Source organism: Oryzias melastigma, linkage group LG19 (genome assembly GCF_002922805.2).
Source record: "Oryzias melastigma strain HK-1 linkage group LG19, ASM292280v2, whole genome shotgun sequence".
NCBI classification, from domain to species: Eukaryota; Metazoa; Chordata; class Actinopteri; order Beloniformes; family Adrianichthyidae; genus Oryzias; species Oryzias melastigma.
Genome location: NC_050530.1, coordinates 5,393,452 through 5,417,427, shown reverse-complemented (window position 1 = coordinate 5,417,427; position 23,976 = coordinate 5,393,452). Strand labels below are relative to the sequence as shown.

At 46.0% G+C, this 23,976-nt stretch overlaps 1 protein-coding gene across 4 annotated transcripts in view; it reads left to right on the top strand.

The window, feature by feature from the left end:
- spata20 (spermatogenesis associated 20) overlaps window positions 1-22,084 on the top strand; it is a 36,799-nt gene extending 14,715 nt beyond the window's left edge. For 3 of the 4 annotated variants that reach the window (XM_024264486.2, XM_024264487.2, XM_024264485.2), the window contains exons 13-16: window positions 7,935-8,143; window positions 8,751-8,947; window positions 13,945-14,025; window positions 21,441-22,084. In XM_024264486.2, the coding sequence (XP_024120254.1) occupies window positions 7,935-8,143; window positions 8,751-8,947; window positions 13,945-14,025; window positions 21,441-21,635 (682 nt within the window). In that variant the 3' untranslated portion in view covers window positions 21,636-22,084. Of the gene's footprint in view, window positions 1-7,934; window positions 8,144-8,750; window positions 8,956-13,944; window positions 14,026-21,440 lie in introns of all 4 variants that reach the window. The other variant, XM_024264488.2, reaches the window with a different exon arrangement.
- Window positions 22,085-23,976: the final 1,892 nt, after the last annotated feature.

Here is a 23,976-nt window from a genome sequence, read left to right as displayed (position 1 = left end):
ACCCCTTCCTTCTCTTCCTCCTCTTCCTCCTCACCCCCCTCTTCCTCCTCTCCCTCCTCTTCCTCCACCCCGGTTCGGTCAGCTACTCCAGTGTCCTAGATACTGTGAATGAGTTAGTGTGAAATGATCAGCAGCAAAAGTGCCAAAAGCCGCGGCGTTCATGATGAAGAGCTCGCCAACTGCTCCTGAACACCTCCTCTGGCCTGGTTCCACGGCGCCGAGCTCCTCCATTACTGTCCACGCTGCCATCACTGAAAACGCTTACCCGGACACTTTCCACAGCGCCATCATTCACCAACACACCGATGAGGACTGGAACTAACTGGGTTAATGGGAGACTGGAAGCCATCGGTTTTGCAGCTGGTTTCCTGGTGAGCGTGCCGCTGCAGCACAGCGGTGGCGTGGAGTTATAGATACTTCCTGTCAGACAGAAACGCCGTCACATTAATCTCCATCAAGAAGGTCACTGCTGTTTGTGTGCAGCGTCGGGTTCAGTCGCTACTGAGCGTGCTCAGTCGTGAGGAACCGGTCTATCAGAAAGCCATTATGGACCCGTTAGGCTGAACCGCTGCTGGAGTTCTGACACCACGCCGACGGCGGACATCTGTACTGACAGTCTGTATATCAGAGGACTGGACAGACTTTTAGGCTTCATGAGGGTGGAGTTTAGTGGAAACATCTCCTCACTTCCCCTCACCCTTTAACATCTGTCGCTGAAACACTAAACATCCAGAACTTCCAGTTCCGGGTCATGAGCAGACGTGTGTCTCCAGCTGTCCTCAACTCTTCGGCTTCTAAAGTTTTTAAAAGTTTTTAAAGACTTTAATCACCGAGCTGCAGCAACAACTACCCCAACGAGGAGAGTTGAACATGACACCAAAGAAAAACTTTGAAGCCGATCTGACAGAACTCAAAATTGCTCTCGCGGACATTCAGGCTAAGGTAACCCCTGTCCTTCGGCATGATGCTAAGCTATCCCCGCTGCTACAACACATGGAAGATTTCCGTCAAGAACAGGAACGTAACGAACAACGAGATAATCGCCAAGATCTCCTGGAGAGGAGGATGCATGACATGGATCAACAAGCACGGATGAATAATGGGATTCTCTGCGGCCTGGTGCTACCAGCACTAGCATGGATGCTAACAGACCTGTGACGGATGCTAACCCGACCGTAGAGGATCAAGTTGGAGAATTTCTTGGGTCTAAAGGGATTTCCTTGGACCTAAACACTGTTGAGGTCTGTCATCCGTTTCCTCGGAGAAGGAATACGGATAAACCAGCGATCCTGATCAGGTTTGTGAATCGAAAGGACAAGATAGCTCTGATGAAACAATGAGAACACCTGAAGGGTTCTACGTTCTTTCTTAATGATCATTCATCCAAATATCACGCTGATCTGGTGAAGCACGCGAGAATCCTACGAGGAAACAGATCCACAGCACGTGGATTCAGAACTCCAGAATCTTAGTGAAACCACTCGGACCACCGAACCAGACGAAGCCTCTGGGAATAAAATCCATGAAGGACTTTGAGAACTGTGGGATTATGCATGTCTGAACCTTTAATTGAAACAAAATGTGAAATGTGAACTCAACAAACCGCTGGATCTGAACTCTGACCCGACTCTGGGCTGCAGAACTCGAGCATATTTCCCTTGAAATAATTTTTTGTGTATTATAATCATTCTTTGATGAATACAATCTGCACTAATTGTCTTTTTTAATGAGAATATTTAGATTTTTACTGCATTAGCAAATGAAAATCATTTAATTATTACTTTTTTTGGGGCTGCACGGTGGCGCAGTGGTTAGCGCTCTTGCCTCACAGCGAGAAGGCCCCGGTTCGACTCCCGGCTGGGACCTTTCTGTGTGGAGTTTGCATGTTCTCCCCGTGCATGCGTGGGTTTTCACCGGGGACTCCGGCTTCCTCCCACCGTCCACAAACATGCTTCATAGGTTCATTGGTGACTCTAAATTGCCCCTAGATGTGAATGTGAGAGTGGATGTGTGTGTGATTGAGGCCCTGAGACAGACTGGAGACCTGTCCAGGGTGTACCCCGCCTTCGCCCATCAGTAGCCGGGATAGGCTCCAGCACCCCGCGACCCCAAAAGGGAAGAAGCGGTCAAGAAGATGGATGGATGGATGTTACTTTTTGTATTATCATAATTCTTTGAATACAATCTGTACAAAGTCTCTGTTTTCAATGAGAATATTAGATTATTGTTACTGATTAATATAAATGATTTGTCGTGGATGCTTTGAAATTTACATCAATTATATTAATGATCCTTAATAGCCTGAATTTATTAATATTTGATATTAAGTCCTGAACCGGATGTTGATAATTTATGTAGAGAAAATGGTCGAGTCGGGGTGGGATTATATAAAATTCACTTCCTTCCACTCCCTTTCAAAGATTTAGTTGTGATTCATTAAGTGATATGTTATGTCATGTATTATTATCTGATTGCTTGAAATGAACCATTTCATTCATTCATTCACTGAAACTTTTAAAGCACATGAGTCAAGCATAGATAAACAGTGCGGACGTAAACTTTCGAATACATATTAATCAAATGCAACTGAGAACAGGTGAGTCTTTTACCTGGATTTAAATACACTGAGTGTTTCAGCTGATCTAAGGTTTTCTGGAAATCTATTCCAGATCTGTGGTGCATAGAAGCTGAATGCAGCTTTCTTGGTCCTTGTGAGAACCCGAGCAGCAGAGTTCTGAATAAGCTGCAGTTTCCTGATGGATTTTTTTGGTAGTCCTGTAAAAACACTGTTACAGTAATCAAGTCGACTAAAGATGAAAGCATGCACTAGTTTCTCCAGGTCCTGCTTAGACATCAGATCTTTAATCCTTGAGATATTTTTGAGATGATAATAGGCTGATTTAGTGACTGCCTTAATGTGTTTATCAAAATTTAGGTCTGTGTCTATCACTACACCCAAGTTTCTGGCCTGGTTGGTAGTTTTTAGTTGAATAGATTGAAGCTCTGTAGTGACGTCTAACCTTTTTTCTTTAGCCCCAAAGACAATAACCTCAGTTTTGTTTTTGTTTAATTGAAGTAAGTTGTGACACATCCAGTCATTAATGTCCTCAATGCATTTACCAAGAGCCTGTACAGGGCCTCGGTCTCCTGGTGTCAGTCTAATATATATCTGTGTGTCATCTGCATAGCTATGGTAACTAATGTTGTTGTTCTTTATAACATGGGCCAGTGGGAGCATGTAGATGTTAAATAGAAGTGGTCCCAGGATGGAGCCTTGGGGCACTCCACATGTAATTTCTATTGGCTCAGAGGTGAAGTTACCAATTGACACAAAATATTTCCTGTTTTCTAAGTACGTTTTGAACCAGTTTAGTACTGGCCCAGTGAGACCCACCCAGTTTTCCAGTCGTCTGAGTAGTATTGCGTGGTCGACTGTATCAAACGCAGCACTGAGATCCAGTAAAACTAGCACTGACATATTTCCACTGTCTGTATTCAAACGTATGTCATTAGTCACTTTGGTCAGAGCCGTTTCAGTGCTGTGGTTCTGTCTGAAGCCGGACTGGAAGACATCATAGCAGTTGTTATTTATTAGGAATTCATTTAACTGATGGAAAACAGCTTTTTCAATGATCTTACTTAAAAATGGCAGGTTTGATATCGGTCTGTAGTTGTTCATTTGAGTTTTGTCTAGACTGTCCTTTTTTAGGAGAGGTTTGATTACAGCTGTTTTCAGTGGTTCTGGGAAAACACCAGATGTTAATGACAAGTTGACAATCTGGAGCAGGGCTGGTTCCAGGATCTTTGAAACTTTTTTGAAAAAGCTTGTGGGTAGAATATCCAGACAGCAGGAGGAGGAGTTCAGTTGACATAGAATGTCCTGCAGTTCTTTACTGTTTATGGGTTGAAACTGAGCCATTGGGTTTATACTGGTTTCTAGTGGATAGGGTTCATATCCTGAACTTGTAGTTGGTGAAACAATTGTTTGTCTAATGTTTTTGATTTTGTCCCTGAAGAATTTGGCAAAGTCATTACAGGCTTTGGTGGAGTAAAGTTCTGGTGCCACTGACACAGGGGGTTTTGTCAACCTGTCGACTATATTAAATAAGGCCCGAGCATTATGGGAGTTTTTGGTAATAATTTCAGAAAAATAGGACTTCCTTGCATTGCTCAGTTGTAAATTATATAAGTGAAGTTTCTCTTTATAGATGTCATAATCTACCTGTAGTTTAGATTTTCTCCATCTGCGTTCAGATTTCCGACATTCTCTTTTTCCGTTCTTTACCAGAATGGAATTTCTCCATGGAGATTTTTTCCTACCAGAGATCACCTTCACCTTACTAGGAGCAATACTATCCATGATATTTGACATGTTGGAATTAAAGTTATTAACAAGTTCATTGACTGAATCCCCTGAGAGGGGAGGAGTCAGAGAGAAAATCTGATTGAACATCTCACTAGTATTTTCAGTTATATACCGTTTTGTGATCTCCTCCCTCAAAACATTTGTGTGTACTGGAATTGTGCTCTCACAGAAAACACAGCAGTGATCAGACAGACCTAAATCACATACAGTAACCTTAGAGATGTTCAGACCTTTGGAAATCAATAAATCAAGAATATTCCCTCTGTTGTGTGTGGGCTCTGTTACATGTTGAGTCAACCCGAAATTGTCCAGAGTGTTTATCAGGTCCTTAGTCCCTTTGTTCTCAAGATTTCCATAATGGATGTTAAAATCTCCAGCCATGATTATACAGTCAAAATCAAGACAAATTATAGACAGCAGTTCACTAAACTCAAGGTTAAATTCTGGACAGTATCCAGGGGGGCGATAGATATTTATAAATATGGTTTTGAGTGAGGCCTTCAGCTGTAGGGCTACATATTCAAAACATGGAAAGTTTCCAAAAGATAACTTTTTACACTGAAACATTTCATTGAACAAAACTGCAACCCCCCCGCCCTTTCTGCTTGTTCTTTCCTCACTGATAACACCATAATTGGGAGGAGCTGACTCTGTGAGAACTGCACCCCTGCTATTCTCATCTAACCAGGTTTCAACTAAAAACATAAAATCAACTTTGTTCTCAGTGATAAAATCATTAATTAAAAATGTTTTTCCTGCCAAAGACCTGACATTTAAAAGTGCTAACTTGAGAGGTCTAGGAGTAATAATATTTTCATTTACCTTCTGTTTCTGGAAATGCGCAGAGGAAATGTTTACCTCTTTTAAAGTCCTTTGTTTGCGTTTTGGGCAGATTACATTCCTCCTGTTAGTGACAAGTACAGAAACAGTGTGTGTTTCTAGAGAACAGGGTCCCAGGTTTTTCTGGAGAACATCATGACTGTTGGTATATCCACAGCCTGGACCCTCAACACATCAAACATCTGACTGCAGGGACAGGATATGATGTTGTACAGGAGAGGGTGGGGCTTTACGTCGACCCTTCGAACGTTCTGGTGACAGAGTTATGGGTGACAAAAATGGATTGGCCAGAGGGGTAGATCGAAGCCCAATCCCGACTCGCTCCATCATCTGCTCAGTGAATTTCAGGTGGGGTGAAGAGGGTGAAGAGGGTGAAGAGGGGGAGGGGGAACCCTCAGGAGTTTGTTGGTTTGGTGGTGTTTGGGAGGGTCCATCTTCCTCGTTGTTTTTCCTCTTCCGGTGTTCGGAGGCAGGTTTCCCGTTTCTGATGTTTTCCTCCAGTGGGGGAAGCTCCGTTCCTTGTGTGGATCCAGTCTGTGTCTGGCCTTGACACTGAGATAAATTAATCTTAGTCTTGGCATGACGCAGGGAGTAGAAGAGATTGGAGGAGAACAGTTTAACTCCTGATTTGTTTAAACTGAATCCATTTTCTTTAAAAAGATGTTTGCGTTCCCAGAAAATGTGAAAGTTGTTGATGAAATGAATTCCTGTTTCACCACATGTCGTAGAAAGCCACCTGTTCAGTGCCAACAGCCTGCTGAATCGCTCTTCTCCTCCTCGAACAGTTGGAATGGGACCGCTGATAAAGACAGCTGCATTCATGGAGCTCACAGTTCTTATCAGTCCAGTGAAGTCTTGCTTTAAAACTTCAGATTTTTGCTTGGACACATCATTTGACCCTGTGTGTAGTACAATGTTTTGTACTGATGGATACTTTGCCACAGTTTGCAGTATTCTCTCCTTCATGTCACTGATCATATCGTTTGGAAAACACAGGACTTTAGTGTTCCTGCTGCAGAACCACTGAACATCTTTCACAGTGGAATCACACACAATCAGAGTCTCAGGCCGAGCCTTCAGCTTTCTTTCTGGCCGTTTACCTTCTGATGGGTTACAGGTCCTCCTCGTGCTGCTTTCCAGTGGATGGTCGTCGGGTAATCCGGGGTCATCCGACAGTGGAGCAGATCTGTTTTGCAGGGTCACCGCTCCGTTCATGCTTGGCTTCTTTCCTTCTTTCCTCCGGTGTACGGGAGTAGATGAGGTCCTCTGTCTCGTAGGAAGAGAGGGCCATTCAGCCTCAGAGGCTTCAGCTCTCTGTGGGGGGTCGGTCCTCCCATGTCCTCCAATTCTCCAGCTGTTGGACTTATTCTTTGGCTTTGCTCCAAGATGGTTCCAGGGAGGATTATCTTTCGATTGTTTGTTATTGTCCACAGATGTTGTCTTTCTTTCCGCAGAATCTGTGCCATTTAGCTGCGTGTTAGCTTTCTCTTCTCTGCTCAGATGAGGTAATGGCAAAGTTGTGTTGTTTCCATAGAGTCCATTTACCTCCACGTTCACTTCTATGTGGCGAACCTTAGTTTCCAGCGCTGTGATCTTCTCCAGAAGGTCTTGGTAATCCTTTGTGGAAAGGGAAGGCATCTTGCTGCTAGTTAGACAGAGGTCTAATGGAGTCCAGAAACCTCTTCTCAAGACCTTTAAGGACTCAAAAGGAGCAGCAGCTTCTCAGCAGCTCTGTTTTGAGGATGTCTCTTCAAAGGACAGTAGGCAGGCTACCGTCCCCCTCCCTGTATGATGCAGAGTCATCAGCTGAGTTTCTGCTGCTGGGAGTTTGGAAGTCTAGAGCTGCTCCCAGTAAATCCAGGAAAAATGTTGGGATTATCGTTTCCATTGGAACTGTCTGGAGCCTCTGAGCTGTGGTGCTACCACGTCCTACTTCTCTCTGTAAGATCCTGTAGAATTCTGACGGATTATAGTTCCTTCTGGACTTTACGTACAGGGAGGAGGTCGTTCATCTCATAGACATGTTTGTAGAATTCTGAGGCCCAATCCCATTTCTTCCCTTCTCCCTTCCCCTCCATTTGAAAAGGCAGTTTGAGTCCAAGTGTGTTTCTGGGAAAATTGTTTTTTAAATCCGACCCTCCAAGTGGAGGGATATAAAGTCCTCCATCACGAGGCTAAACCACGTTGCACTGAGAAGCGCTTTTTTTTCACGTGGGTGTTCTCTGAACCGCAGAAGTTTACATTTGAATGTAAGGAATGACTCTTTGTTGTAGCATGATCTTTTTAAAGTTATAAAACCACTGTTGTTATGTATATTTGAACGCTGGAAGCTCCGCGCTAACGCTAGCGAAGCGGAGATTATGGAGGACATCATCAAACGAAAGTGACAACTGAAATATGAGATTTTTTCATCACTCTCCGTTTGGAGGGATAAATGAAGACGAAGAATTCCTATTGGTTCTAAATGTCGTCTGCATAACTGTCCAGTTTCCTTATGAAAAGAACGTCTTTGTTCTCCTGTAGGCAGATGACTCTGTGAGACAGCAGGCCAAAGAAAACATGGTTTTCTCTAAAGTCCATTCAGAAACTGAACTCGTCAGTCCACTGGTGGATCAACCTTCCAGATGTCCTCCAGTACCTCGCTGATGTCATGACGTGTCATCTTCGTAGCAGTGAGGTTTGTTTACGACAGCTTCAGTCCAGCTGACTGTACCGTCCTCTCCTCCAGATCTCCTCCCATCAAAGGCTTCCTGGACGACTACGCCTTCGTCATCGCTGGCCTTCTGGACCTGTACGAGGCCACGCTGCAGACGGAGTGGCTGGTCTGGGCGGAGGAGCTGCAGCTGCGGCAGGACGCCATGTTCCTGGACGAGCAGGGAGGGGGCTACTTCTGCAGCCATCCACAGGACGAGTCGGTGCTGCTGCAGCTGAAAGAGGGTGAGAGGCGAGAGAGAGCAGGAAAACACCATCCATCAAGCTCATTTGACAGGTGACCTTTGACCCTACAGCATCCATCAAGCTTATTTGACAGGTGACCTTTGACCCTACACATTCTATACATCAAATGTATAGAAAGCCATCTGTCACCTATCAAATGAGTTTGAGGGATGGTGTAGGGTCAAAGGTCACCTGTCAAAATGAGCTTGATGGACAGTATATTCCTGTTCTCTCTGAGGCGGCGCCAGGCGATGGTCAAATGTTGGTTCTCGTTCTAGATCTTCAGAGTGATCCACATTAGGAAGTGTGATCCATAGTTTGTCTTTTCAAACTGTTGGACTGACGCTTTGATCCTAAAATATTTCTCAGTTCATCAGAAATCTGTAAATGATCAGGGATCCTCCTATCCCTGATCCCTGAGGTAGGTTGTATTTTCTTGGCCCACTTTGGACCCCTCAGAACCAGCTTATGATGGTTCCAACGCCACAGTCTACCTGAAGACAAAAGAGGGTTTGACCCATAGCAGCATACTGGACCTGATAGTGTCCTGTCTCTCTGTTCTCCTGGATTTTCCTCCTGAACAGGATTAACACTCATTTGTGTTCAGGTCAGGATGGAGCAGAGCCCAGCGCTAACTCGGTTTCAGCTTCCAACCTTCTGCGACTGAGCAGCCTCACCGGACAGGACCAGACCCAGACCTCCCAGAACCTGCTGGCCGCCTTTTCCAAGCAGCTGACCCAAGTCCCCGTTTCCTTACCAGAGATGGTCCGGGCTCTGATGGCCCATCACCAGACGCTCACACAGGTACACAGGTGTGGCCAAAAACCGATGAGGGGGTGCAGGTTAGAGGTCCTGTCATCATGTGGTCTAGATGGTAGTCTAGACCTGATGACGGTCTAGACCAGGGGTGTCAAACTGATTTTGGTTTGGGGGCCACATTCAACCCATCTGATCTGAAGTGGGCTGGACCAGAAACATAACACAACAAGGAAAGATTATGGGAAAAAAAAAAAGAATTCCAGGAAAAACCTCAAATGGACAGCAGTGCTCTGAGGAGAGAAATTCTTATTTTTTGGGCTGCCTGGAAGCTGAAGCCACACAGGCAGACTGAAGTTCTGTCTGTATGACAACATATGAAACGTCACATCATTTTGGCAAAATTAAAAAGTATCTTTTCTCCAACCCACTCTCAGTAAAATGCGTACATATGCCACGACTTTGCACTCTGAAATACCGTGTATAATATATGCCAAACACGCTTTTTGCGTGCATATGATACGCAATGGTAGAGAATAGGTTGCTCCGGCGTACAATATACACGACTTTATAGGTTTCGTTTTGATCACGTGGTCAGAAATCCTCCGGCTCTTTTCTAAATGACGTCGTTCCTGGTTAAGGTTAGGATTACGGTTATGGTTAGGGTTAGAAAAGCAAATTGTTCGTTTGTGGGGCTGTCTGTGATGCTCACGCCTCCACCAGGGGACGTGTCAAACGTGGAAAACACATTTAACACGTTTAGGACCGCGCGTATTATATGCACGCAAAAACCGGTTTTGGTGTATATTATACACGGTATTTCCCAAATCGTGGAATATGTACGCATTTTACTGAGACTGGGCTGCTTTTCTCGATCAGACCTAGAAATGATTATTCACGCTTTTATTTCTTCTCGTTCAGGTTACTGTAACTCCCTTTTTACCTGTTTTAACAAACGTTCGCTAAACCGACTTCAGCTCGTCCAAAACTCTGAAGCAATGCTTTTAACTGGAACCAGAAAACGGACACACATCACTCCTCTACTGTCTGCTTTACATTGGTTACCCATTCAATTCCGAATTCATTTTAAAATTTGACTTTTAGTTTTTAGAGCCTTGCTCGGTCAAGCTCCAGCATATATATCTCTGACCTTTTTACCCCGTACTCTTCGGCCCGATCCTTGTGGTCTTCCAACCAAAATCTATTAAGCATCCCAAAAACCCGCATTAAGACCAGAGGAGAGGTCTTCTTCCAAGCTGTCCAAGCGTCAGATCGACACCGCTGAGTGTTTTAAATCCCCGGTCAAGACGTTTTTATTCAGGAGAGTTTTTGATAGATTTTAGTGATTGTTTTACTATGTTTTATTATGTTTTACTTCGTTTTTGTTGTTATACTGTTGGTGTTATTACTTCTCTGTGTTTTGATTTGATTTTTGTGCTCGTGCTTTGAAGCACTTTGTGATCCTTTCTGCGAAAAGTGCTATAGAAATAAGGCTATTCTATTCTATTCTATTCTATTCTATTCTATTCTATTCTATTCTATTCTATTCTATTCTATCATGGAGCTGAGAGGTCTGTGATGTTCCTCTACCAACACAAACTATTTGTATATGTGGCCAGCATATATAAAATGTGTTGATTAGTTTGTTGACTAAATTTATTCTAGTAGTTTTTATAAAATTACATCAGAAACTTTAATTCTATGTTGTAAAAACAGTTTGTTAAATATTTTTGGGGCTTTCACATCAAAATAAATCCCATTTTTCTAGACGGAATTTTCTGTTTTTGCATAATTTTATGTCTAGTGTGTGAATAGAACATGGAAAAGTGACTAAATAAAGGCAGTGTCACATAGGAGAGGTTGTGCTTATTAAATGATATGCATGTTAAATTGAAAATACAGAGGTAAATTCAAAAGTAAACAAAAACTGAGTTTTAGATAGACTGTCTTGTCTGTTCAATGAACAGAAGTTCATCTTTCAACACGGCAGAACACATTAAAATTGAGTTCAGTTGATAAAAGTTAAAAAAGCTAAAAAGGGAAAAAATAATTTATTAAATCAGAAGTCATAGAGATCCTAAAAATCACAGAATGCACCATCCACATACATACAATTTAAGTGCTACTGAAAGTTAAGCAGAGTGACTACATTGGAGATAAAGGATTTTTTGTAGAAGTTTGACCTGGCCCACAGTGTTCTGTATCTCCTGCCTGATGGTAACAAGGAGAAAGAGTGATGAGAGGGTGGGCAGTGTCCACAGTGATGGAGGTGGCTTTCCTCATCACTGCTCGCCTGTACAGGTCACTGAGAGGAGATTGTGGTGTTTGAGTGATTTTGGAGGCCTGATTGATTATTTTAGAGTGTTTTTTTGTTTAAGAGTGAGAAAGTTGAGCCAGGAAGCGATGTTGAATGTGAGGATGGACTCCACCAGTGAAATGTACACCATGGATAAAATGTCCTTAATAATGTTAAAAAATCTTAATTTCCTCAAAAGGTGGAGGCGTTGCTGTGCTTTTTAAAAAATGGAATCCATATGATGTCTGACAGACAGGCTGCAGTCCATTATTGTCTCCAGGTATTTTTAAGAGTCTACCTGCTCCACCTGCTGGCCCTGGATCGTGAGGGGTTGGAAAAGGTCCTCTGGGCTGTTCTGCCCTCTGGCTCTACAGCACAGCTCCTTTGTCTTGGAGATGTTCAGTTCCAGGGAGTTCTGCGTGAAGATGCAGACCAGAGCGTTGACCTGCTGTTGGTGTTTTTCCAGGGCATGAGAGTCTGTCACATGTGCTACAAGGGTCATGTCATCTGCATACTTCAGGAGGGTCAGGCCTTCTGTGTCGCAGGAGATGCTGTTTGTGTACACAGAGAAGTCCCCAGGTCCCAGAGGGTTAAACTTGCAAACATTTTGGCGTTAACCTCCCTTTCTCTCCCAAACTCGGCATGGTTTGGCCTTCATCGTGTTTATTTCTTGATCTCTTGAGCTGTCCTTGCTCCCCCTAGTGGTGGAATAGTGTGTTGTGGTCATTTTTTTAAAGAACCAGAACTCGCCACAGGAATGGGCTAGAAACGTGCTTTTTTTATTTTTTATTTTTCTTCATAACTGGGCTGGATAAAACCATCTAGCAGGCCGGATATGGCCCGCGGGCCGTCTGTTTGACACCCCTGGTCTAGACCTGATGATGGTCCAGATCTGATGATGGTCCAGATCTGATGATGATGTAGACCTGATGATGGTCCAGATCTGATGATGGTCTAGATCTGATGATGGTCCAGATCTGATGATGGTCCAGATCTGATGATGATCCAGACCTGATGGTCTAGATTTGATTTGTTTATTTGGAACCCCATTAGCTTACACAAAGTGGTCACTAATCTTCCTGTTGTCCATAAGCAGAAAATACACAAAAAATTTACAAACCCATTTATAATATTTACATTAAAAGCTAAACATGTTAAAATAGGGAAATAGCAAATTCATTTTTGCATTCATCATAGACATATAACCAGAAGATACAATTTGTTACAGTTATTGTAAGTGGTTCATGTATGTTAGTTTAAAGTCTTTTTGAAATGATATTTGTTATTGATAACCCTTATCCTCCCAGAAGATTTCGTAGAACTGTTATTCTCATGTTACAACCTGACCAGTTTGATATTGACGGCATTCCCACTGTACATTAGTAATATAATATATAATAATATTCTTTACCAAAAATGGATGGGATTTTTTAAAGATTGCATTAAGCATTGACAACTAAGTTGTAGTTTGTCTTTTACCTTCAACCAACCTAAAGAAATGTGCATTTCATCCACATTGGTCCAAAAGCCACTCTGGCTGCTCCATTTTTGGCCAGTTGTAATTTATTAAATGTCCCTGTGCAGCACTGGACCAAATGACCGGGCGGCGGGCAACACTCCAGAGACTACAACTGTCCTCATGAAGGTGGACAACATTGTGCACACCTTCAACCCAAGGGGATACTTCTGCCCAACTTGGATACTATATGATTAACCCAATCTGTCCTTGAGAGCCGATGATCCAACTTGATGCCCAAGAGCTTCATTTGAGTCACTTGTTCAACCTAACTATTGTCAACACTCAGCCGGGTAACAGGGTGCATTCAACAAATATGTTGTAGTGAAAATATGTTTTGTTATGGATGTATTAAGAAGCAATTTATTCAACTTTATCTAATTGGTGTTTAAATTAAGTTGATCCTGTAGGATTGTATTAAGATCTGGGACAGTAGCAGATGCACTAACAGAAAATAAAAGTGGACCCAAACAACTGCTGTGCACTGTAAACAGATCATTGTTGATCCCATAATGTAGCATTTGATCCAATATTAACCTTTGAAATATTTGACTAAAAACAAGGGGAACATGGACTGCTCTGCATCTTGAAGCAGTAAACTCTGACCTCTTATCCTTAATTAGGGATATAATCTTAGATTGTTTCCATTGTTCAGGAAACACTCCACTGATCAGTGCTTTGTTCAAAATATGACATATGAGTTTCTCTAAAACATTTGCAATATTTCAAAGTTTCTACCATCAGTGGAATCAATTCTTGCTGTTTTACCATCAGGTACTCAGAGAATCAACTTTTGTACATTATTCTCTCTAACAATATCCAACACCAAACAGCAGCTTTTATTTTCCATAATCAATGGAATATTTTGATAAGGGGAATTTATATTTTTGTGGTCATACAGGATCCCAGCTCTCCAACTTCACTAACGAAGAAGTCAAATGATTGACAATGTCAAATGGTTTACTGATGGTAACACCATCAGCTTTAATATTCAAATTTAAAGTTTTTTTTTTTTATCACATCAGTTCTTGTAACTCTTTCCACAATCGTTTACTGTCATCCATGGAACCACAGATCTTCTGTCCATAATATTTGTCCTTCTTTAAAAAAATAATTTTGTAACTCTTCAATATTTCTCTCAATATTTATTTGGAGTCACAGGGAACAGTGCACGTATGATTGGAATCTTCTCAAACCCTAGTTTGACCTCTGACCCCATGTTCTCTCCTGCAGATTGTGGTCTGTGGTCAGCAGGACGCCGCAGACACAGCGGCTCTGCTCGCTGCCGTTCACTCCACCTTCCTGCCGTTCAAGGTAAGGACTCCTCTCTGCTGGGGGACGGGGGGTTCATGTCCGACCGGTCTGCTGGGGGGGCTGGGGGCTCTTTAAAGGTCACGGCTGAGCTCTGCTTCTGCTGCTTTCTCACGGAAATCTCTGCAGGCGGGAAGTTTGTCACCAACCAGAACCAGAACTGTAGTGATGGTTTCTAACAGATCAGAAATGTTTGGGTTGGTTTGAGGGCCACGATGAGTCTGGAGGCTGGGAGGAATGTGACGAGAGGAGTTATCTAACTCCATCTACAGGGATTAGAGTGAACCTGCGGGGTTTCCTGAGAGAAGCTCCACCCTCTCCTCTTTCTTGGCTGTTACCTGATGTTTACCTGTGGCGCCGTCTTTAGAAAGTTTCCCTCAGTGACTCCTTAGAAGGAGACGGTCTTCATACAGAAAATGTGTTCAGTCCATGCAAGTGAAGGACGGTCAAAGCTCACAAACTGGATAAGCTGGAAATGAACAGCACTTCATCTACTTTAGAACCTTTTTGGTTAAGAAACATTCATTCTATGGTTTTTATACTGAGAAGTAATTTAACTTGAAAATCCGACAATACTGACCTTTAAAAACTAATATTGTTATTATTATACTATTTTAAACTCCCAGCTGGCTAAAATCCTACGTCCTGCTTCCAATCCCAGCTGGTTCCAATCCCAGGTCCTGGTTCCAATCCCAGGTCGTGCTTCCAATCCCAGCTGGCTCCATTCCCAGGTCCTGCTTCCAATCCCAGCTGGTTCCAATCCCGGGTCCTGCTTCCAATCCCAGCTGGTTCCAATCCCAGGTCCTGGTTCCAATCCCAGGTCCTGGTTCCAGTCCCAGGTCCTGCTTCCAATCCCGGGTCCTGGTTCCATTCCCAGGTCCTGCTTCCAATCCCGGGTCCTGGTTCCAATCCCAGGTCGTGCTTCCAATCCCGGGTCCTGGTTCCAATCCCAGGTCGTGCTTCCAATCCCAGCTGGTTCCAATCCCGGGTCCTGCTTCCAATCCCAGCTGGTTCCAATCCCAGGTCCTGGTTCCAATCCCAGGTCCTGGTTCCATTCCCAGGTCCTGCTTCCAATCCCGGGTCCTGGCTCCATTCCCAGGTCCTGCTTCCAATCCCAGCTGGTTCCATTCCCAGGTCCTGCTTCCAATCCCGGGTCCTGGCTCCATTCCCAGGTCCTGCTTCCAATCCCAGCTGGCTTCATTCCCAGGTCCTGCTTCCAATCCCGGGTCCTGGCTCCATTCCAAGGTCCTGCTTCCAATCTCAGGTCCTGGTTCCAATCCCAGGTCCTGCTACCAATCCCAACTGGCTCCATTCCCAGGTCCTGCTTCCAATCCCAGCTGGTTCCATTCCCAGGTCCTGCTTCCAATCCCGGGTCCTGGCTCCATTCCCAGGTCCTGCTTCCAATCCCAGCTGGCTTCATTCCCAGGTCCTGCTTCCAATCCCGGGTCCTGGCTCCATTCCCAGGTCCTGCTTCCAATCTCAGGTCCTGGTTCCAATCCCAGGTCCTGCTACCAATCCCAACTGGCTCCATTCCCAGGTCCTGCTTCCAATCCCAGCTGGTTCCAATCCCAGGTCCTGCTTCCAATCCCAGGTCCTGGTTCCAGTCCCAGGTCCTGCTTCCAATCCCGGGTCCTGGTTCCATTCCCAGGTCCTGCTTCCAATCCCGGGTCCTGGTTCCAATCCCAGGTCCTGCTTCCAATCCCAGGTCCTGGTTTCATTCCCAGGTCCTGCTTCCAATCCTGGGTTCTGTTCCAATCCCAGCTGGCTCCATTCCCAGGTCCTGCTTCCAATCCCGGGTCCTGGCTCCATTCCCAGGTCCTGCTTCCAATCTCAGGTCCTGGTTCCAATCCCAGGTCCTGCTACCAATCCCAACTGGCTCCATTCCCAGGTCCTGCTTCCAATCCCAGCTGGTTCCAATCCCAGGTCCTGGTTCCAATCCCAGGTCCTGGTTCCAATCCCAGATCCTGTTCCAATCATGGGTCCTGTTCCAATCCCTGCTTCCCAATCCCAGCTGGCTCCATTCCCAGGTCCTGTTTCTACTCCCAGCTGGTTCCAATCCCAGGTCCTGGTTCCAATCCCAGGTCCTGGTTCAGATCCCAGATCCTGTTCCAATCATGGGTCCTGTTCCAATCCCTGCTGGCTCCAATCCCAGGTCCTGCTTCCAATCCCAGGTGGCTCCATTCCCAGGTCCTGTTTCCACTCCCAGCTGGTTCCAATCCCAGGTCCTGGTTCCACTCCCCGCACTGATCTTCTTGTGTGGAGTCTCCGTGTTCTCCTGGTCACGCGTGAACCAAACATGCTGCATTGGTTCACTGGTGATTCTGTTCCTAGTCATGGTTGTGTCATGGTCCTGGGTCAGCCCTCCCTCCCCCCAGCAGAGGTTGGGATAGGCTCCAGCATTCTCACAAGGCCAAGGCAGGTTCTTTGGATGGAGGTTTATTGATCTGTAGTAGCTGGGTGGCTCAGTGGGCTAGGTGAAGGGCTGGCACGCTGGAATCCTGGGTTCGATCCCCGGGGTGTCCACTGATCTCCATCCAGATTGTGTTCTTAGGCAAGACTTTTGACGCTGCTGCCTAACTGGGTCCCTGTGCAGCTCAAATACAGGGTTGCCTCAGGAAGGGCATCCGGCATAAAAACTCTGCCAAATCACTGATATGAAACAGTGGGTCCTGTTACTCTGCGGCGATCCCGAAAGGGGTGAGCCGAAAGTGAACAACAGTAGGGGTGTAACAATCTAATAATCCATGACCCGTATGGATCACATGCGACACATGAGTGTACCGCAGACCAACCCCAACCCCCCGTGCACACATACCTCAGGCTAGCATAATTGAAATCAATTGTCCGTTCACCATCCATCCATCCATCCATCCATCCATCCATCCATCCATCTTCTTCCGCTTCATCCGGGACCGGGTCGCGGGGGCAGCAGTCTGAGCAAAGATGCCCAGACTTCCCTCTCCCCAGCCACTTCCTCCAGCTCCTCTGGGGGGACCCCGAGGCGTTCGCAGGCCAGCCGAGAAACATAGTCTCTCCAGCGTGTCCTGGGTCTTCCCCGGGGCCTCCGCCCAGTGGGACATGCCCAGAACACCTCACCAGGGAGGCGTCCAGGAGGCATCCGGACCAGATGCCCGAGCCACCTCAACTGGCTTCTCTAGATGCGGAGGAGAAGCGGCTCTACTCCGAGCTCTCTCTGGGTGACTGAGCTCCTCACCCTATCTCTAAGGGAGCGCCCAGCCACCCTGCGGAGAAAACTCATTTCAGCCGCTTGTAGTCGGGATCTCGTTCTTTCGGTCACAACCCAGAGCTCATGACCATAGGTGAGTACTGGAACGAAGATCGACCGGTAAATTGAGAGCTTTGCTTTCTGGCTCAGCTCTTTTCACCACAATGGACCGGTACAGCAATCGCTTAACAGCGGATGCAGCTCCAATCTTCCATCACTCGTGAACAAGACCCCAAGATATTTAAACTCCTCCACCTGAGGCAGGAGCACTCCACCCACCGAGAGAGGGCAAACTACCTTTCTCCGGTCGAGAACCATGGCCTCAGACTTAACAGTGCTGACCCTCATCCCAGCCGCTTCACACTCGGCTGCAAACTGCTCCAATGCATCCTGGAGGTCCCGGTTCGATGGACCCAACAGAACAACATCATCTGCAACGAGCAGAGATGAAATCCTGTGGTCCCCAAACCAGATCCCCTCCGGCCCCTGGCTGCGCCTAGAAATTCTGTCCATAAAGACTATGAACAGAACCGGTGATAAAGGGCAGCCCTGCCGGAGTCCAACATGCACCGGGAACAGGTCTGACTTACTGCCGGCCATGCGAACCAAGCTCCTGCTCCGGTCGTACAGAGACCGGACAGCCCTGAGTAAGGCTCCCCGGACCCCATACTCCCAGAGCACCCTCCACAGGACACCACGGGGAACGCGGTCGAACGCCTTCTCCAAATCCACAAAACACATATGGACTGGATGAGCGAACTCCCACGAACCCTCCAGCACCCTGAAGAGGGTGTAGAGCTGGTCCACTGTTCCACGACCAGGACGGAAACCGCACTGTTGTTCTTGAATCTGAGGTTCGACTATCGGACGGACTCTCCTCTCCAGTACCCTGGCATAGACTTTCCCAGGGAGGCTGAGGAGTGTGATTCCCCGGTAGTTGGAACACACCCTCCGGTCCCCCTTCTTGAAAAGGGGAACCACCACCCCAGTCTGCCAGTCCAGAGGTACGGTTCCTGTCTGCCACACAATGCTGCAGAGACGTGTCAACCAAGACACTCCCACAACATCCAGAGACTTGAGGTACTCAGGGCAAACCTCATCCACCCCCGGAGCCTTGCCACCGGGGAGCTCTTTGACTACCTCAGTGACCTCAGCTTGGATAATGGACAGTTCCACCCCAGTGTCCTCAGCCTCTGCTTCCTCAACGGAAGGCGTGTCAGCAGGGTTGAGGAGATCCTCAAAGTATTCCTTCTACCGCCCGACAATGTCCCCAGTTGAGGTCAGCAGATCCCCACCTGCACTGAAAACGGTGCCTGCAGAAAACTGCTTTCCCCTCCTGAGGCGCTGGATGGTTTGCCAGAATCTCTTTGAGGCCAACCGATAGTCCTTCTCCATGGCCTCACCAAGGACCGAGTTTTTGCCTCCAACACAGCCCGGGCCGCAGCTCGCTTAAGCTGCCGGTACCTGTCAGCTGCCTCTGGAGTCCCACAAGCCAGCCAGGCCTGATAGGACTCCTTCTTCAGCTTGACGGCATCCCTTACTCGCGGTGTCCACCACCGGGTTCGGGGGTTGCCGCCATGACAGGCACCAGAGACCTTGCGGCCGCAGCTCCGGAAAGCAGCAGAGACAATAGAGGTGGAGAACATGGTCCACTCGGACTCAATGTCACCAACCTCCCTCGGCACCTGAGTGCCCAGTGGGCCCACCACCTGCAGGGGAGCTCTGAAGGGGCCGGTGCATTGTGGTTTGGGTGGCAGTCGAAGGCGAGTGCCTCGGCGGCCCAAACCCCGGTCATGGAATTTGGCTTTTGTCCGTTCACATCAAATGGAATTCACCTCAAATTCATATAAAACGTCTTTGTTTTAACAAGCGCTGAAGTAGCTTGAAAGTTCTCCAAAAGTGTGAGAACTTGAAGCTCCCGCCACGTGAGGGAGGAGACGATTGTACGGCAACCCAAAGGGATCATAAATCCGCAGGAAACACAGGCGCAGCAGCACCATCTTTTACAATTATTTTAAATATTTAAATGTTGCCAGAGTTAGTTTAAATTAAACATTAATACCTAAAATATTTTTAAGTTTAATTTTAACTGATTTATTTACGAGTTAACTTGGACATCAGCATTTTAAGGAGTAGTCCTGATAGATTTGGTGTTTTCAGCACTATTTTAAACATTCTGTTCTCTCAATTTTTGTAGATCTGGTCTCAACACATGTAAATATGATCAGGAAATACATGTTTTAGCATTTTGTTTGTGTTCAAAGTTGTTTTGTTTTAAAAAATAAAACCCAATGAGAAAATATTAAATATTTGTTTTGAAGATTTCCCAAAAATTAATTTTATGCTTTTATGTTGTTTTTACTGTTGTTTTTTTTTTTTTTTACTTTTTACTGATCTGAAATACGATCAGAACCTTGACCCTAAAACTGTGACACGATCCGAACCGTGAGTTCTGTGACCCGTTACACCTTTAACCTGTAAAGAGAGAGAGCTGTCCGCAGTCAGAGATGTCTGCAGACCTCTATTTGTCTGCTGTCACATGCAGGACGGTCTACAGAATCGCTGCAGATCCTCAGGATGTGGGGATGAAATCATTGAATGTTGGGGAGAACTCCTCTACTCAGACTTTCTGGATGATTCCAGTTTGAATGCATTACCTAAACATGAGTTCTGACAGCTGCTGTGATGGAGAGGAATAATAATCCAGGAGGACGACGGCGTCTTCACAGCAGCAGTTGGCCGGCAGAGACTCTAGATTCATGGATTGGAGAATTCCCAGAGGAAAATCTCAGCTTCCTGCAGCAGATGTGCAGCCCCCCCTCCCCCGGGGAGAGCGGTCCTGATAGTGCAGCAGCCAAAGCCTCAGCATCTTCTGGTGCATATGCACACATGCAAATAAGATGTCCGATGGACACGCTCTGAATCCCAGAGCGTCTCATCCACAGACAGCCTGATGTGCAGCAGGTTGAAATCATTGAGCAGATGAATGAATCATTCATGTTTTGAATCTGTCACCCCGAGTCACTCCGAGTTACCTCGAGTTACCACATGTTACCCCAAGTCACCCCGAGTTACCCCGAGTCACTCCAAGTTACCCCGAGTTACCGCATTATACCCCAAGTCACCTCGAGTTACCCCGAGTCATTGCGAGTTACCCCAAGTCACCCCAGTTACCCTAGGTCACCCCGATTTATCCAAGTTACCCAGAGTTACCGGGAGTTACCCCGAGTCACCCCAACTTATCTAATCCTAACCTAACTAACTAAACTAACCTAATCCTTGACTTTAGGTGAGTATACAGACATCCAGCTGTTGGTGTGGAAACAGAAGCACCACGTCTGAGTTCTCCTGCTCGACTTCATCTTTTTCTCTGGTTATCCGTCTCAGATTTGGATTTTTCTGTGCTGCTCTGTCCTGAAGGCCAGAATCCTGAAGTCTTCACTGAAGACGTTGACTCTGGTGTTTAGCGGTTCTGTCTAATGAATCTCAGCCGAGGATCTGTGAGGCGTGTGTTTCTCGATCAGGAGACTCTGACGTTTATCTTCCTGCTCAGTTGTTCAGCATGACCTCCACTTCTCTTTCTACTAGGCTTAGGGCCTGTTTGTGCTGTTCTCTAAAGACAGTAGGACACACCACTGAAAGAAATCTTAACGAGATCTGTCATGGAATCACCTTCATCTTCTGGATCACCACATGTTAAGGTGGATCTTCTGGATCATCACATGTCCAGACAGATCTTCTGGACCTTCCAGTCCCAGTGCTTGGTTGCCATAGAGACAGGTATCCTGCAGCAGGTCTGCGGGTCGGCGCTGCTTCCTGCTGTCTGGACTGACTGGCAGACCAACAGAACCTGACAGTCTGAGTGTTTGAGTCTGATTTGATGCTAAAAATATCTTCTGCTGTGGAAGCTGCAGTGGAGCTCCTGGATGAAGAGAAACGTTTCATCACTCTGAGGTTCATTCAGGTTTAACTGATCATCACGTAGTTCTTTGTAAACATGTTTCTGATTTTAGTTCAGTCTTCCTCTTCAGATTCTATGCTTATAAGTTTTAAGGATCTGTTCAGACTGAACTTTTTAAAAATCTTTATTTAATCCAATTCTTCACATTTGTTAACATTAACAATCTCTCTGTGGTTATGCAGACGTTGATCTCCTGCTGTCGTCCTCTAACTGCTCTTTTTGTTCTTTCAGGTTCTGATGTTTGTTGAAGATCCACAAAGCTTCCTGTGCCAGCGGCTGCCCGCCCTGATGTCCATGAGCCAGCAGGGCGGCGCCGCCACAGCCTACGTCTGCCAGGACTTCACCTGCTCGCTCCCCGTCACAGAGCCGCACGAGCTGCGGCAACTGCTGCTGGACAGAACCGGCGCCATGCAGACGGACCTCTGAATTATCAGTGAACCCACCAGCCGATGGATCAGTGAATCCACCAGCTGATGGATCCTGTAGAACTTTCTTCCGTTCTTACAGGTTGAACCCAAAATCTCCTTTTAAGTGTTTTCCTTCAGGAAACGTCTCTGGATCCAATGAAAACTCCTGGTTTTGTTTTCATTGAACTTTTTGCAAAAACAGACCAGAGGGGGGTTGGCTCCACCCTCTGGTCATGAATTAGGGCGGGGCTTACTTAGAACAACAGTTGCTTTGCTGCATTTGTTTGATCATATTTATACTAGCATGGAAATGGAGCATCATCAGCATCCGGACCCTGAGGTTCTGATCCAAACCTATCAGGCCACAGACCAAGGTAGAACAGGAAGAAGACTTTTACTGTTGTAATACAACATTCTATTTCCTGTTTTTCAAATAAATCTTTTATTTCAAAGACGTTTTCTAGGAAAGCCGTGACTTTGTGGAGGTGATGGTTTGATTGTAATATATTGTATTTAAATATGTGTGTATACAGTATAAATATAAACTGTAACCGTATACTAGATACCTAAATATATCATAAATATACAGTTACAGTTTATATTTAGATATGTGTGTGTAACTGTATGTCCTCCCAGGACAGCTTGGTCTGAACCGTCCAGCATCACCCCGACCCTGGGGCGGGTCTGCATTGGGGTTGGGAGTTTTTAGGGACTCGTGGGTTTGAACCCTTGGCGTGACCCTCCCTCGGTCAGCCGTTTGTCGTCGATGACGATCACATTTAAACCAGCCTGGAAACCCAAAGCTGCTCCTTGGCTCCGCCTTATTGGCGAGCATCGACCCAGTTATTCTGGGAGAGGATCTGCTGATGTCAGGCGGCGCCGGATCAATCAGCCACTCAAAGCTGCAGAACGATGTGACCCCCCCTCAGTCATTAATCCAATTCTCCACAGTCTGGATGATGAAAGAAACGAACAGCAGCTTCACTGAAACGACGTCTCACAGAAACGTCTTGGCAGCTGAAGAACAGAGACCCCCCATAATATTTTCATTAGAGTTTTTATTCTGTTGATTTTAGGTTTAAACTGGATACGGTTCTGAGTCGTCGTTCCTACAAGAATCCAACAGTTTTTGAATCATTTCTAAACATGAATTCATCTCCACAGTTTCTTAAAAACACTAAAGAGTCTCCAGACTGCTGTAGTTTGAGGAGGAGGCAGAGAGGAGGAGGCTGCAGACAGGAGGTGGCTGAGAGGAGGAGGCTGCAGGTAGGAGGAGGCTCCAGACAGGAGGACACAGAGCAGGAGCTTGCAGAGAGGAGGACGCTGAGAGGAGGAGGCTGCAGACGAGAGGAGGATGAGAGGAGGAGGCTGCAATCAGGATGAGGCTGAGAGGAGGAGGCTGCAGACAGGAGGACGCTGAGAGCAGGACGCATGTAGGAGGAGGCTGCAGATGAGAGGAGGAGGCTGCAGACAGGAGGAGGCAGGTAGGAGGAGGCTGCAGACAGGAGAAGGCTGAGAGGAGGAGGCAGGTAGGAGGAGGCTGCAGACAAGAGGAGGAGGCAGGTAGGAGGAGGCTGAGAGGAGGAAGCAGAGAGGAGTCTGTGAGGACTGAGACGTTGAAGGAGTTGGGATGGTTGATGTCCTCTTCTGGGTCATGTGGTTCTCAGCCTGCTGAACAAGCTGCTCCATGTGTTCTACAGAACTGAACACATGTTCTCCATTTCTCCTACTCCTCCCAACAATTCATTAGGAGCTACAGGAAAGTTTGTTGGAAGCAACAAGAGCAATGCAGGCTGGAGAAGGGGGGAGGGGGGTGGGGCAGTTCATCATCTTAGCCTAGTTAGAGTAGAGTTGCTCTGGACACAGCATGAGAGCATGGAGGAGCATTAGCAGCAGAATGATAATGATGAAGATGATGATGAAGGCTCCTCCAGGATGACGTCATGCTGAGGTACCATCATCATCATCTTCATCATCACACTGTTCATAGAGTGGAACTGATGGTGAGAGATGGAGACTGCTCCAGCTTTGTCCTCCAGACCATGAGGTGATATACAGACATGTAGATGGATGATGATGGATGGATGGATGATGATGATGATGATGATGGATGGATGGAGGATGGATGGATGATGGATGGATGATGATGATGGATGGATCAATGATTCAGATAATTTGTTTTTAGCATGTTTTCGCTGAACAACCAGATCAACTTTTTCTTGGACTTTAAAAATGTTTTATTTTTTCTGACTCATTAAAATAATCAACCAAGCCACTACTAGAGCACCTAATTATTGATAGAAGATTTATCACACCCCAGGAACTACAAGATAAACATGGAATAAATCACTTCTTGGAAT